General features: G+C 38.0%; 1 protein-coding gene and 1 long non-coding RNA gene across 14 annotated transcripts in view; both read right to left on the bottom strand.

The window, feature by feature from the left end:
• LOC136837710 (uncharacterized) overlaps positions 1 to 5,350 on the bottom strand; it is a 54,956-nt gene extending 49,606 nt beyond the window's left edge. The window contains exon 1 of the long non-coding RNA XR_010852728.1: positions 5,141 to 5,350. This is a non-coding gene — a long non-coding RNA (uncharacterized lncRNA). The remainder of the gene's footprint in view (positions 1 to 5,140) is intronic.
• Positions 5,351 to 6,259: 909 nt separating this feature from the next.
• LOC136837493 (uncharacterized) overlaps positions 6,260 to 17,027 on the bottom strand; it is a 1,465,013-nt gene continuing 1,454,245 nt past the window's right edge. For all 13 annotated transcript variants that reach the window (XM_067102285.1, XM_067102289.1, XM_067102292.1 and 10 more), the window contains one exon: positions 6,260 to 7,664. In XM_067102285.1, the coding sequence (XP_066958386.1) occupies positions 6,294 to 7,664 (1,371 nt within the window). In that variant the 3' untranslated portion in view covers positions 6,260 to 6,293. The remainder of the gene's footprint in view (positions 7,665 to 17,027) is intronic.

The following is a 17,027-nucleotide window of genomic DNA, read 5'->3' as shown; positions in this document are numbered from 1 at the left end:
TCCGCACAGAAATACACGCCATAGTCTTTTACGTTGGAGACTTGCTCCTTAAGTCTGAGAATAGTCTTTCAACTGACTGGCAAGTAAAATCTCCACTTGGGAAAGTCACACTCCCGGTCACGTTCATGAGCATGGGACCAATTACTCCTGTAACCTCCTATACAATTCGGCATAAAGCAGACAGACTGTTAGGGCCCTAAGCCAGAGTCTAATGTCTGAAATCTCCTTTAATGGAAACTTTGGAGTTCCAAACGCTGCCCTAAAATAAGGTTTCACTTTGTTTGGTTTTATGTACAGCCCTCCACATGGATAATGCCCTCTCTGGCGGGCCCATGTACGTTTTCAAAATAAGGTGCTTCTTATATTTTATAATTGTCTTTCCGTGTTTTCTCGTCAGTATCGTAGCTCCTGCAGAATAGAAGAGTCTTTAGTTCCTTTTTAAATTTCCATTATTCTTGTATGCTCTTCACTTCAGGCGGTATTTTGTTGTATAGCCATGGTGCGCAGTTTACAAATCTCTCTCGCTTGACTTACAGTTTGTTCTAGGTTCAAATAGCCTATATGCTTCACTTGCATGTCTGATTACAGTGTTCATTTCGGGTCTAAAGAAGCTGAAGCAGTTTCCCAGATATACTGGTTCATCATATTTTAGTGCTTTAAAGACTGTATGTAGCATTTTATCTATTCTAGCTTTTACTGGGAGCCAATGTAGCTCAATTAGTGCTGGGGTTATTCTATCACGGGAACGTAGTCCTTTTATTAACCTGGCGGCTCTATTTTGTACTCCTTGCAATTTTCTCAGTGGGTAGTTAGGGAGACCGTAGTATATAACGTTACAGAGTCAAGCCTCGAAAGTATTTGGTTGCAAATTGCTGTTTTCAGAGCATCTTCGTTTAGGTATTTTCTAATAAATGCGAGGTTTCTAATATGATAGTTACAGGTTTTTGTAATATGCAATATATGGTTCTTCATCGACAATTTATTATCAATAAATACTCCTAAGTTCCTCACTGCTGCTACAATATTTATTGTTGACGAACCAATAGTTATTCTTTTGAAGTGTTCATATTTTCGTGATGCACTGTCAGATCCAAAAAGCATGCGCTCAGTTTTGTCTTCATTAAGTTTCAATTTCTTCGCCGACATCCATTTTTTGTTATCTTTCATTATTGCATCAATTTTACTATGGTGTCTTCTATCGTTTCGACAGGAAAATAGAACTGTGTATCATCAGCATACAGTTTATACTTAACCTTGTGCTTATTTAGAATTCTAGATGGTTCAATTGTGTAAATGCCAAATAGCAATTACTATCCGAATCAACCATAAATTGATGATAGGCTCGGGTAATAACGTGACCATCTATCTCCATCCCTCCCCCTTCGTTAAAGGACAGCACAACAAGTCACACCTTTTGAGCTGAAGCTCAAAGATAGGATGCTTGATCGTGGAGTCTACCTTCCGCGAGATGCTTTTTTGTCCAAGAGGAACTTAGGGACTATACAACTGCTGAGTAGCTTTACAGGTCCAAAGGTGTCCAAGGACTTGTGGGCGGCTTCCCAGAGATAAAATGAGGTAAAGGTAGTCTGGCTCTGCCAAACTGCCCTCTTTACCTGTAATATTAAAGTTTCTCCATTTTGCTAGGGTCGGGCCAACGTCTCGGGCTTTGTGACTGTCACTATGACTGGGTGACACCTCTACTTGCCAGATGAATCGTATTTCCACTTGATCGTTCATGAAACAAGAAAGGGTGTTCCTATATACCAAATTCTTGTTTTTGCCGGTACTAGAAAACTTCCCCTCTGGCCAAAATGTTCATGTCTGACAGGTGAACAGCTTGGCGGACTCACTCATGCATCTGCATCGCCAACCGCTGTCACTCATTGACTACCAAGTGACGATCATAGATCTCTGAATTTGGCAGCCATCTGCGCTGCAAACATTCCTGTAAGGTTGTGGCGCAAGATTGAGGTTGTACACCTGTATTCCTGTCACACACCTGAAACAATGAGCTCTCCCAGATGTGTGTCCCCCTCCGTCTTGATGTGTTTGAGAACCGGCCTAATATAACTTATTAACAAAGGTCACTTTGAAAACATTTAGCTTAATCAGAATCATAACTTGCAGGAGTATCACGGGGATGTTAGAATACATCCCTTATTTCAATCGTTTTGTATTTTCCCCCACCCAACAACCCTGTTTCCTACTGTGGCCCCCGTAATTGAAGGATATTGGGGTCAAGTATCTTCGAAACCACTGATTTGCTACCGAGTGAACGTCAGAAATGTCCAAAACATTAAATTTTTTTGCACGAAATTTTGCAAAAGTGAAATAATCCATGGAACTAGATTTAAACGACTAAGCGGTGACGCCGGTTTTCAACCAACGCAACGCCAGAATTTCAAAATCTCACTTAACTGGTGAAAATTTACATTACCAGATGCAAGTAACAAGAAACGTTGAAAATATGCCATCCACCTTTACCCACAAATGCACATATATGCAAAGGACTTGGAATAAGTCCTAATAGGTAACAGTATTTATTGATAAATATCTCTGTAGCAGTGAATTTGCAATAGATTTTATTATGCTTCTCCATCAAGCATATTAAGGAGACGTGAGAACAAAGCAAAAAAACTCCACTATCAAGAAATTGCACTGAATTAATCAGTTACCAATAATCCACTTACTCATATTCCTTCATCCCCAGAAGGGGGGCAGAGCTGTCAGTGCACCGTATGCAGTGCACTGTAGGCATTATTTAAGGTTCCTTGTGGCGTGCTTTCGGCCCCTTGCTAAAACTCCTTTCATTCCTTTTACTGTACCTCGTTCATAATCTCTTTCTTCCATCATCCATCCCACCCACTCCTAACAATTGTTACACTCTACATTGTGTAGCTGCGAGGTTTTCCTCCCGTTGCACCTTTAAAACTATTGCTCTCAATTTCCCTTTCAGAGCTGAATGACCTCACAGGTCAGCTCTTTCTTTGCATATTGATCAAAACAATTTAGTTTTAAGGGAAATAAAAAGGCCCACTACTATCCAGGCTGGAAGAGTGCAGGCTCTGAAAATGATCAGCCTACTATGGTAGAAAGTGATTTTAAACATGGTATAGATTGGATTTTTCCTGATAGTTTATGTGATTTTGATCACTTTCACAATGAAACACTTCCGTATTGCATGCGTTTAGTCCTGAAAATTACTATTACTCAGGTCAGAGAATTTAAACGTAATAAGGCTTTCTGGTAGTTATATGTGATTTGATGAGTTTGCCACTTTTTCCATTAGATTCTCCCCTTGTCTAAAACGGATGGGGAACAACATTTACAAACAATGGGCTAATCCTAAGGTCTGGGTAGGTTAAGAAGGGGCATAAAGAGGTCAACATATAATATACGTATGTAAGCAATCTCAAATAAAAAACAAAAAATTTTGGTACTCTAATTAGGTTAGGTGGTAGGACCCAGTACTGTAAGTTGGGTCAGGTTAGAATGCATCGTACTTTATTTTTACGCAATGATTTATGGTGACACAGGTCAAGGTGTAGTTGGGTAGGACCTGGTGCCCTAGATCAGGTTAAGATGCCTCCCTGTATATATTTAACTAGTTACTGTATTTCCCCACCTACAAACAAATGACAACTAATAAACATGGTGTTTAGGTTCGCTCATGCATTTTTTTTTGTATAATTTATGATGCTCTACGTTTGGTTAGGTGGTAGGAACCAGCACCCTACATTAGGTTAGGTTAGGATATATCCTGTATTCCACTAGTTTATTTCCTTTCCCAAAACCGCCGATTTCCCACTGTAGTGCCCATTCCTGCAGGATTTATGGATATGTGTAATGGGTTGCAAGACCTACGATGGTATTTTTATGAGGACTAGAAAAATCAAAGGTTATTTAGTGTCTAAACTCAAACCTAAAAATTCACAGTTACATATACTGTTTAATTTTCTGAAATACCTGCTCCATTATTCATGCCAAAAGCTCACGTTGTGTACAATAAGGAAATTTAACTAGTCTGAGTTATGACTGGCAGTCATAGTTGGCCGTCATGAGAATGGGATACGGGGCACACGCCATAAAATCCACTGGCACCACAAGGATGCTTTTACCTATCCCTAATGTATAGTAATAACCTAGCCTTATTTTCTTATATTTCCACAAATTCTAGAAGCACTTTGTTTCTGCCTCCTACATACCAACGTTATAATAAAACTATTCCCACATTTCCTAGAAAACTTTTATCTTAACCATCCACTTTATACCTAATAATGACGAGACCTTACTATTTACATGCATCCTAAACATCATGGAGCATAATATGGTTGTTAGCCTCACCATCAGACATTGCCAATAGGCTTCACCTTGCTACCAGGCAAGTTTAGTATTATGCCACGTTTCACAGTTCTGTCAGGCATTACTGGATCCAGAAAAATTTCATGGGGGGCCACCAATTTTCATAGACATATATGTATATATATAAATATTAGTAATTCTAAGCTGTCCATGGTGATAGACTGTGGCAATTGGCGTTTTCTATGTTATTTTACTTGCTTTACAAGAATTTAAAGTCATATTTTGTCGGCCGGCTGTAAATATACCGTAATTGACCTTTGAAGACTACACGACTTGTATTACCTAACGCGGGGTAGGTCTAAGCCGGCATTCCGTGACAAGCCCCCCCACCTCCCCTCCATAACTAATACGGCAAAATTGTAACCAGTAAACACCTCTAGGGTACGTTAGGTTGGTATTTTTAGGGGGGTTTACTGGTTACAATTTTGCCGTATTAGCTATGGAGGTGGGGGGGCTTGCCGCGGAATGCCGGCTTAGACCTACCCCACGTTAGGTAATACAAGTCGTGTAGTCTTCAAAGGTCAATGACAGCTTAGTTACAGCCGGCCGACAAAATTTTACTTTAAATTCTTCTAAAGGAAGTAAAATAACATAGGAAAACGTCAATTGCCATAGTCTAGCTCACCGCGGACAGCCGGCTTAGAATTACCAAATCTTCAATATTATTATTTTGTCATTTTTATGGGAGGGCACATGCCCAGGTCCCGCTAGCCCTGTCAGGGATGAGTGATATATAGCAATGGTAAATGAACCTACAACTGAATTTCATTTTACTTACATTTAACCAAGGTCTGTGGATGGAGCTGAAAGTACTCGAGTTTCTGCCATTTATTCCTTCAGTAATGTTGGGTAACCTTCTACAATGCCGGCAACAAGACGACTGTGGACTTGCCTTTCTCTTACTCTCGGGTGGCAAGGACTACCAAAAGACGGAGTTTCACTTTGGAAATGACGCGAAACGTTACTGGCAAGGACTACCAAAAGACGGAGTTTCACTTTGGAAATGACGCGAACCGTTACTAAGTTAAAAATCTCTAAAGCCTTCTCAGACGCACATTGCAGTTTTTATGAAAAAATTATAGCTATTTTTTATAGTTTATTCTCATTATCATTTTTGAACTATTCTTACATAAAATGCATTATATATATATATATATATATATATATATATATATATATATATATATATATATATATATATATATATATATATATATATATATATATATAATAATAATAATAATGTTTGTACATCAAGATTATAATAACCAAATAAAATTGAGGCCGTCACCTTGATTAAAACGAACCCAGTTCTGGTTTGATTTTCTAATGACGACTTACCTAATTGTGAACTAATCTTAACAGGGACACAGAATAGAAATGCAAAAGTGCAAAATGCCATATTAAGACCTACGCAGTTTGTGATTCAAACTCCACTAATTAGCCCGGGTTTCCGCAGTTGCAACAAAAACTCAGTTAATGGCGACTGCTGTCGTTTCCTGCATTTGCTTTATTTTTTATTTTACTTTGGATTTCATTTTTACACATACCTATACTCTGACTCCATATTTCTGTCCTTTTTTTTTTTTTTATTTCACTTCTAACCAGATACCTTAGTCTTGCTGTCCTTACACATGTGGGTGTGTAACCTCCTGTCAGGGTATCCTAATCTTTACCTAGTACCTGAATATGTATACTTGTCCATTTATGTCCTATGATTAAGTTTTGGCGTAATTTCATAGTATTTAAAACATATAACCTATTCTTATGAAATATTACATGATACATTTTCCTCATTATATATCTTTATTTTGCTCAGTTTTCTGCTCAACAAAATTAAAAGGAAACCTGAGTAATTCGAGTTAAGGATGTAGGAGTGAAACGAAAACACAAGACACACCAATAAAAACATGTATTTCATAAAACTTCTTTTATATAAAACTCTCATCTCTATCATTCACACCACTTTGTTTTTTCTCTTTGTCGTGGTACAAGTGAAAGTGCTTCTCATCAGCGAACCGGAGCCGTGGGGAACCGCTGTAACGGCGCTGATGTTGAGGAGGGTCCTCGCAAGGTTCGGGTTCCGGTTCGGGCCGAGGGAGTGAACCACTGAAGGGTAGGTCAAAGCGACGATCAAGTGAGCGGTACTTCCTAAGAACTTCCTCCTCCGCCTCTCCGCGGGACTTCGAGGGACGTGGTAAGGATCTGTACGTCCCCCCTCCATCAGCACGTCGCATTGGCTTTTCGTAGTGACGACCTACAGAGGCACTCATACTCGGAGACCTTTTCATGATTGAGGTCGGCTGGTCGTAGTCGCCACTGCCAATGCGAGAGGGGAAGGCAAAGACGTGTCCCTGATCCCTATCCCTGTCCCTGTCACGGTCCCTTCCAAGATCCCTGTCCCTTCCTAGATCCCTGTCCCTTCCTAGATCCCTGTCCCTTCCCATATCCCTGTCCCTTCCTAGATCCCTGTCCCTTCCCATGTCCCTGTCCCGGTCCCGGTCCCTTTCCCTTACAATGTCCCTAGGGTGATCCCTACTAGATTCTCTTGTAAGCGCTCTGTGTTCTCTCATTTCTCTCCTAGGATCCCTGCCGTATTCCCTAAAATCTCTGCTAGAAAAGTCCCTTGATGAATAAGGAGGGGAAGTGATCATGCTGCTATGGTAGGGAGGATAATAGTCCAAGTCCCTCTGCACGGATGAGTTTGGTGAATACTGTCGACTCATAATGCCCCTACAGTCTTCCCCATCGTCCAAAGACCTGTATCGCCTAGGAGGCAACTCCATCTCGTGATATCTAGAGAAGGCATCGTGATCCCCACCGTAGGATGTGCGCATGTCCGAGTAAGAGCCACGGTGAATGTAAGGGGAGTGCTTGACGTCCCCATTGGGATCCTTCATGGCTCTTCTCCTGCCGGGATATACATCATAAGTGTTTCTTGGCACTTCACTTTTGTTCACCAAAATACCACTTTGAGCCTTCGGTGGCTCCACAAACAGGACAGTCCTGCCCTGAGAACTCTTCTCAGAACGACCGTTCTCCTTGATAATCGGTTGCAGTGTCTTGGAAGGCTGGCGGATGATGGGCTGGAGTGGAATCGCTTCTTTGGTGTGAGGTGTTTGTGAGGAGTGAGAGGTATGATGCGCGAGGGAGGAGGGAGATGTTTCTTTCATGTGGGATGACTGAAGCTGGAGAGCATCCTTAGGATGGAGAGAATCCCTTTTCACAGAAGAGGATTCTTGGAAAGTTGGAAGGGCACTTGAACTGGCAGCTGCACTAATGCCCTCTTGGGATGGTGGTTTCTGAAAAAAAATGTAAATTAATGGGAAGCACAAGATTAAAATTAATGTACAAAATCCTTTCCAATGATAAAAGTTAACATCAATTATTGACAGACCAAACAGAAAATACTGTCTGCTAAGTAAAACACAATTTAAGAATACTACAGCAGTGTTAACTGTTGGAGGAGCGGTGTGTTTTAACATTTGACCACTGTACCATTACTGATCAACTTAGAGAAATCGTACATGAAATAAACAAAAATATCCTCATCAATGCACACCCATAAACTCAGATTTGACTATGAAATAAACAGGGCATGGATTTCTAACACCACTGCCTGCACTAGGTGTCAGAGAGAAATTTATCCAACATTAAGTTGTGGTTCTGAATGTGTGTATGTACAGTATGTCGTAAAGAAGAAATGTTGAAGAGCTGATGTGTTTAAAGAAAAAAATTATTGATATGGTGCATTTAAAACAACTAGGACTTGGATGGTTATAATGGTTTTCTGATTTGGTGAGACTCGTAAGGCGGGGGCAGAGTAGTTCTTTTTGTGAGAATAAGAATGATGGGACACATGAAATAGTCAAGATATATTAGTTCAAGGGCTGCCTAGCTGAATCTGATTCTTGCAAAAACAGAAAAAAGTTGTGATAGCACACGTGTATGTGGTCAAGGAATGGAACAGATAAGAATGAGAGAAAGAGCCTAGAGCATAATATATCTCCTATTCCTTTCAGCATTAAAAATAATGTGTACATTCAATGCCAGTTGTAATTTCTTTTCCAGTACTACTGAAGTGATGAAAAAAATTGAAAATCAAAATTTGAGGTAAGATATATAACGTTTACAAACCATTGTGCAATATGTTTCCAAATACTGTCTTTCTCCCAAACATAGAACGCGTAAACTGGGGATAAAAAATCGCAAACCATTTTGCGATTTTCTGTATTCTCACTATTTCTCTGCTCACACGTTCCTGATATATGACTACAGAGAAAATTACAACTTGGGGCATACAAAACTGTGACTTACAGTAACAGACCACAGACAACTTGGTAGCAAAACCAGACCCATTCTGTGTGTGTGTGTGTGTGTGCGTCTCTCTCTTTCTCATATATGAGAATTTAGTAGAAATAAAATCCATTGAGTTTCCAGTTCATTTTTTCCCCAAAACAAATGACAATAGTTTCTATCTGCTCACTTCCCTTGTCATGGCCGGCAGCTGTTCTGAAAATCAAAGTTTCACTTTTCCATTGATGTTCAATATATCGCTTATGCCACCTCGCAAACCTGACATTTTTACTTGAATTCCTTTTCAACGAAACGTGGATGTTGTACATTACCAAAACATTACCTGTCTGCTTCAAAGGTTAACGTCCCACTTTGAAAAAGTATCATTTCAAAACCACATGATATCTTATTAGAAGAGGATTCAATTGGGCGTCTCAGTGTTTCGAAAGTCATTTGGGAAGGATCAGTAACATTCAAAAAGTAATTTTGCTGAAATGTAGGTAAGATTAAGGAAAGGACTAGATTGCAAGGGTGGAGTAGAAATTGGTTTTCTAGTTGCAGATGTGTATGATTTTTTGCCCTCCTCTTTCAATATATCTTTTATTTTTCGATTTCTAATCTAAGTGGGACACTTGGTAAACTTCTAGGGTTCCAATATATGGTAACATAAAGAAAATCCATCCGGGGGCGTACAGTATTATTTTACTTAGCATTCAACTACCTGACCGTATACTAGTGAAATATTAACTTCAGTCATGGGATCTCAAACGATTTGTTTTATAAAGTGGGATGAGCTGGATTAAAGCAGAAACCGTAATTATTTAAATTTCGTTCTTTGCAGAAAACTCGGTATATTATATCACAACTACTGAAAAATCTATTTATAATAAGAAACTGGGAATCCCAAGTCAGCGTGAAATCAATTTCTCATCGTTACTGGCTCGCGTTTCAAGAAAATTAAATTAAATCCTTATCATAACTGAAGAAAGTTATATCTTATAGCCAGTGGTCCGGGCGAGCGAGAAAGGGAAAAGGTATCTGGGTGCAGATAAACAGAACACCAGTGGGATTATACGAATACAATTATACACCCGTTGTACACTGGTACAGAAAAGACCCAATCAATTGTATTAGCACGCATAAATCATTATAAATGAACGTCAAGTTCAACTGCAAGACAACAAGGGATCCTTTTCACACGAAGGGAGCGTTTAGGCGCGGTCTGTATAGAAATGCCTTCAATTAAGGTATCAATGAGATTAACATTTTTCACCACCATTCCAGTCTTCAGCGACCTTTTACCAAAATTGGTAGGCAGGTGAAGGCCGCGATCTCGGAAGGGCGACCTGAGCCTGGTGGATAGAAAAACGTGACCGTCATAAGCTATTTTCAGCCAATTCTCTTTCTCTTTTGATGTGGCTGATCCTCGCCATTAACCTGCGCAAATGGCCGATCAAAAGCGCGCGTGTTGAAGAAAGAGCGCCGCGAAACAAAAGACAACGAGAGGATCATTAAGAAAACGTTGATGCAACGAGAAGACGAGGTGAAAAGTCATGGGAAATTTCGTGAAGTCAATATCCTCACCTGAGAAGATAAATACAAAGTGAAAAAGGATTGAATGGAGAATAAATACTGGATAATGGAACTTGGGGAGAGCATGGAGAATACGGAAGTTAGTGAAGGGAATGCGAGAGGACAGAGGTTCACTGAAAATGACAAGTGACGCAAACGAAACTCAGCAAGAGGAAAACAGTGCAACCAGCAGTGAATAAAAGGGAAAGCAACGCGTGGCGTACAGGTAAAACGTTAGAAACAAGAACACTTTATAAGAGAAAGCAATGACAGAACTCGCCAGTATGAGGGGATAGTGCCGCCGGTGCACCTCACGTGGTGCACTGTCGGCATTACTTAAGGTTCTTTGCGGCTTCCCTTCGGTCCCTAGCTGCAGTCCCTCGTATGCCTTTTACTGTACCTCCGTTTATATTCTCTTTCTTCCGTTTTACTTTTCACCCTCTCATAAGAACTGTTTCATGGTGCCACTGCGAGGCTTTCCTCCAGTTACGACTTGAAAATCTTTTCACTTCCAATTTCCTTTTCAGTGCTGAATGACCTCATAGGTCCCAGCGCTTTGCCTTTGGCCTAAATTTCATATTCCATTCCATTCCAATGACAGAACTCTGAGAAAAGTAATATAGAGGAGCAACAACAGACTGAAATATAATGTATGGGAACAATAACAAATTAACTGATAACGCTGAGTGAGTAAGAAAAGAATGGAGGGAGAATAACTTTAAGAGAAAGCAAATATCTCAATGAAAATTAGCGCATAAACTTGACATGAATATTACAGAGGGAATAAATCAGGTTAAAAACATGCATATGCAGCACGGAAACAAGAAGGAGAAATCAATAACTAAATGAGATAAAGCAATTAGTGATCTATGAATTAACAATAACGCAATAAGGGAATTAGGAAGAAAGAATGTGTGTGTGTGTGTGTGTGTGTGTGTGTGTGTGTGTGTGTGTGTGTGTGTGTGTGTGTGTATGTATGTACAGTATGTATATATATATATATATATATATATATATATATATATAATTTGTAAAGGTACACTTGTCGTAATTATTTTCATTAAAGAGTATGCAGTATCATGGAAATATTAAAAGAGGCCAGCGGAAAATTTTCACCAAACTTTTATCACTATTTTCAGTTTTAATAAGCCAGGTCGCTGATTTTCTAATAAGGGTCGAATTTATATGAAACTATTAAATGAGGCAACGTCGAGCTCATTACAAATTCAAAACAAGATAATGATGAGATATGCGTATTTCAAGACCTCAAAATATATATCTGGATATTATTAATTACTGGAGAACATAACAACAAAGCTCAGAATTAAATATAAAAGCGTCTGGAGAAATGCGCTGATGAAAAACAGCAACAAATCACAGGTATTTTGTAGTTTTTTGGAATTTGTCCGGACTCTAGGTATATTAACATTTAGATACTTTTCAAAAACAAACTACTGCTCGAGCAAAATCAGCAAGCCTCACTAAAAAAAATTTAACTTTCTGCATATCTGAAAAAAGAATTTATGTTTGCGTTTCCTTTAAATCCATTTATTCTTTGATCATAAATCTCTAATTATCAGTATTTTATGCTAAAATGCCATTATCATGTTACTCTAATAAAATTATTATCTAAATTCACTTTGAATTGCTGATCATAATACTGTAGCAACAGATGTGCTTCCTATTATTTTTATTTAAAATAAATAGGCGCTGAGCTCATGTTGTGCATTCTCTCTAGGGAAATGACCTTGCACTGACCTCCGACCTTCAGGCTGAGAGCTTTTTCTTCATGAGCAAGCCATACTCAGAATTCATTAACAGTAAACAAACACACTCCGTCGTATCTTCGCGTAATCTGACCTTTAGACCTGGAACAAGTATAGACCAGGAGGCAATGTTCGTGGAAGAATATAAACCGAAGTTCCTTGTATTATTCAGGACAACATAGCGAGGCGGAGAGCTAGATATCGAAGGCGTTTCCTTATCCTCCCATTTATAGCTAGCAAATCCGAAGTTCGCTTAGATATTCATGCTGAATTTAGCGGTATGTAGCGCTCTGCGGTTCGAGGACGGGTGGGGAGGAGACGGGATGCTTTGGTGACGCAAAAGAAGTGAGTAATTTGTTATTTAAATTGTTTACGTTCTTCCAAACCAAGTTAGGCAAGTCTGTTAATGCCTTGCAAATGCTATTCTTTTAATTTACACACACACACACACACACACACACATATATATATATATATATATATATATATTTATATATATATATATATATATATATATATATATATATATATATATATATATATATATATATATATATATATATATATATATACATATAATTTAATCTGTGTATAATAGTCTGTCATGAATACTGCACTAAGACACTATACTTTCAAATATTAAACAAGGAATAATTCCTTAATATCGATTCGCTAAAGTCTAACAAAAATTTGAATCCAAAGGGAACTTTTATATAAAAAAGGGCATTTACCCAGACCAGGATTCGGACCCATACCACCCGTGAGTTAGTGCGTGTGCAACAGTAAACTAAATGAAATAAGACTGTTTGCAATAGTCCAGTCGAATTCCGGTTCTTTAAATTATTCCCCAAGTAAAGCGAATTCAGTATTGATGGGGTATTCGTGTTTCTTTTTCATACTCCCTTTTCAGCGTAGAGTGGGTGTCGCCTCTTACCCTTGCAGTGTTGAGCAAATATTCATGAAGTGAGATTACTGTCCCAACGTCTCTTAACTCCGCTGATCGAACGACAAGCGGCATAACAAACAGGATAACGTCATGACAGGATGTTAAGGTGGAATCTTCATAAATCGTTCAGCAGTCTCAAGATCCTGTTCCTTTAATAATTAGAAGTTCCGCCTGACCGGCGAGGTTAATTGATTACCTCCAGCGACAAGCACTTCTAAAGGGAAACAATAACAGGTAATGTCCGAGATGCAGCTCGGCCACGCAAGGCAGAGTAATCACCACGTTACGCTTATCCGCTCTGGTGATGACACATACTACTCTTAACAGAAGGAAGATTATGTAGATCTGGCTACGCAGACCCTGAGGGGGAAATATTTCCAAACCTCAAGATTGGGAAGAAGCATTCAAAAGGTTCCTTTAATCGATGAGCGGAAAAACATATATGCCATGCGGATGTTGAAGACAGACATAAAGCCATTAGCTTTCGAAAATCAAGTCAAAAGTGAGAATTACAAAAAAACAGGAACTAATATGTAACCTTTAGAAGCAGCAGCACGTATACGTTACAAATTACTAGCAAAAAAAAAAAAAAAAATACGCCTTTGATATCGAAGAAAAACCACAATAGAAATGATTGTAAACACCAACAGCAGCCTCTTATACGCACTGTTAAAGAAACATCCAAGACACGCTATTGTCATTTATGACCGAGAAAAATCAGTAAAAACGATTTACTTTCTAACAGCAAGAATGGACACTTACAAAGCTAAATTGTTTGATTTGCTTAAATATCTGAGATGCAATGGATGGAATGGTGCTATGCTCAGCATTTTCTCTGTATTAACACCAATTAATGCCGTGTCATCTGTAAACGTCATTCATTCAACACTCCATACACAATCCATCTTCGCATCTCACAAATTTACACCTGTTTTTATTGTCGTCTCCCTAACTTCAAACATCATTCCGTCCTTAAAGATATTACATAGCCATGGAGGTGTATCCCATCATGAGAATTTTACAGCTCTCAGATTACTTTTGTTACCATACATCAACACTTTCCACATTGCCAATAAGCTTTTACTAGGTTCACATATGCCTCACATGGCCTTTCCCCCTAACTTTCAAACGTTTAATATATAATTGTTTCATAATAAACCCAGACGGTTCATTCCCTTTCAATCCTTTTCTCCTTGGTAGAGGGTGGCACCAGCAGGGCACGTTCCAGGGGGTTTTCAACCTATCTTTCGGAATGAGGTTTCTAGCCTCACACCCTTCTTCTTGACCCCAGCAGATGCTGTGGTACCCACTTATCACAGTGGTAGCTAGGTGGATGGTAAGCTGGAAGCGAATTATGGATCTATTAATCGTGCTATATATATATATATATATATATATATATTATATATACTGTATATATACACACGCTTTGGAGACCCATAACCCTTAGCTTTACTTCTCTAATTTACTCCTCAACAGATGTGTATTAATGAACATATGCTTTAGTTTTATTTATCATTTTCAAGTGTAATTCTCTGCTCTTCGTTCGGTTTTCAATATTTTTCTTTCACAAACTTGCAATCATTATACAAGGACATGAAATTTTTAATTTCATAACATATTTTGTTTATTTTATATAAAAAACTACTTTTCCAAAGGGTATGGTTCTCAGGTAGGATTAGAGCCCAAGAACTCGAAAACTGATTAGTGTGTGTGTGTGTGTGTGTGTGTGTGTGTATATATATATATATATATATATATATATATATATAATTTATTTTTTTTTTTTTTTTTGTATACTGACTACACCTTTCTGAGGTCATCAATTCTTGTTTCTAGGGTATTTTACCCAGGGACTTCATGTTAACTTGAAGGGTTAATCCTTTGGCACCACCCCTTTTATAGGGGAGAATGTCATATGATGACATATGGTTTTATATGTATATAAATATAGAACCCTTCCAGTTCACATCAAGACCCTGATGATGATATCGCTAGCACCAAGACTTGTTGACACCAAGGAGTATTCAGTTTTATATTATGTCTGTCTTATACACACACATTTTATATACAGTATACAGTATGTATATATATATATATATATATATATATATATATATATATATATATATATACATACATATACATACTCTATATACACAAGTTGACTTTAGATGCATTTTAAAAGATGATTGATTGATATATATTTAGTAGCTAAGATAAATCCTCATCCTTAATCATAACATGGTGGGTTAACAGTGATATAAGTATTTCATGTGCTTGGTTTCGAATGTCACCTGAGAACCAAGAATTTCATTCGAAGTTTTTAATGATGAAAATTTCATGTCTATAAATATATAATTATATATATATATATATATATATATATATATATATATATATATATATATATATATATATATATATAATTATATTGTGCGTGTTCATTAGAAAAAATTAATTAATAAGAATCCTTAACTAATGGAAAACGTTGCAATATTCCTGCCCAAACCAAGGGATTGAGTTTTAAACAGTAAAAAAAAAAAAAAAAAAAATAAAAAGGAAAAAGCAGGAACTGATCCGAAATGTCCTCTCCCAGCCTGAACCCCAAACATAATATCGCCGAGCAAATAATAAGAACCTAGTATAATTTGTAAAGTCAATTTGCGGACGTCCGTATTATCTTAAAGCCAGATGGAGTCGCCGGAACGTGGATAGTGACAGAAAGCCTTTAATGGAAGCAATTTTGCTGTACGAGATTTTAGGTGATTCTCTGCAGTTCTAAATATTGCGAGAAGAGTGAAACAATTTAACGCAAAATAACGTTAAAATGAATCAAAGGTCTAAATCTCCAAATCCCAATGACATAAAGAGAGAAGGAAAGAACGCCGAAAAGACAGCTGAAACAACAAAGGCGCTTGGAGACCGCACACCTCCAACAAGACTGACCAGTACACCTTTTCTACTTAAAAGGTTCCTCATGCCCGAATCTCTTCTCAACCCCAAATCACTACTTCTTGCGTAATCCCGCTAACAAAGAGACTAACTAACAGACAGACAGACAAACAAACGGATTAAAAAATAACCCTTCTCGACCGAAGTGGAAAGGATTATCAGGGACTGCAAGACTCCACCAACGCACTCAGCTTAATTACCAAGGTACTCTGCGTCATTTGCGCTTTCTTTCACGAATAGCAAGAGATTATAATTTTCTCCATAAACATACAAGCCTCATAACAATTACTAAAGCAAATGAAATCTTGGTGGAGGTAAAAATGCAACAGGGTAAGTGCGAGCAAGAACGCTATTATTATTATTATTATTATTATTATTGTTATTATTATTATTATTATTATGGAGGAAGCCACAGGGTGACGGTTTGTTTAAGGCGCTTCCACAAAACACTGTAGGAGGCCTTTAGGTGAAAAAAATTAATGGAACAAAGAAAAAACAAAGTTACATAGAAAAAAGATTCTAGAACAAGTAGCTCTGACTGTACGATGTAAAACTAAAAAACCTAAAATTTAAACAAAATGACTGGCATCTAATAGCTGATAGAACGGAAACCATAAAATTACCGTAATAAAATAATACATAAACTGAAGATAAGAAAAAGGAAGAAAAGCGCATAATCCTTGAAGCATCTGACTCAGAACCCGAGACTCGAGTGTCACAGATCAGAGACTCAGCTTCAAGACAACTACTACTGTGCAAGTGGCACCTGACAAGACCCAGGAACCACACACAGTAGAACAGGTACACATCAATTAAGCAGAACATAACTGAAAAGTAAGGAACACTGAGCACCTCCAAGTAAACAACGAAAGGCAAAAAATAACAAAGGTACGGATACTTAAGAAAACAGGAAAAAAAAAAACACGTACTTTCTTACGGTCAGCTGAGTAGCACATACGACTCTAAATTTCATGAAAAGCCGAAACCTAAGCAATAATTCATTTGAAGTCTACAACAAGTAACAAATGGATAAATACGTTAAAAAAACAACCCCTCGATCTGAAAAAAATAATCTTTAGCACAACTGAAAGATTACTATCAATTAAATACTACAAAACCATTTCCTAAAA

This window comes from Macrobrachium rosenbergii, chromosome 59, assembly GCF_040412425.1.
Source record: "Macrobrachium rosenbergii isolate ZJJX-2024 chromosome 59, ASM4041242v1, whole genome shotgun sequence".
Taxonomy (NCBI): Eukaryota; Metazoa; Arthropoda; class Malacostraca; order Decapoda; family Palaemonidae; genus Macrobrachium; species Macrobrachium rosenbergii.
Note: the sequence above shows the minus strand (reverse complement) of the source record. Positions and strands in the feature narration are given on the sequence as shown.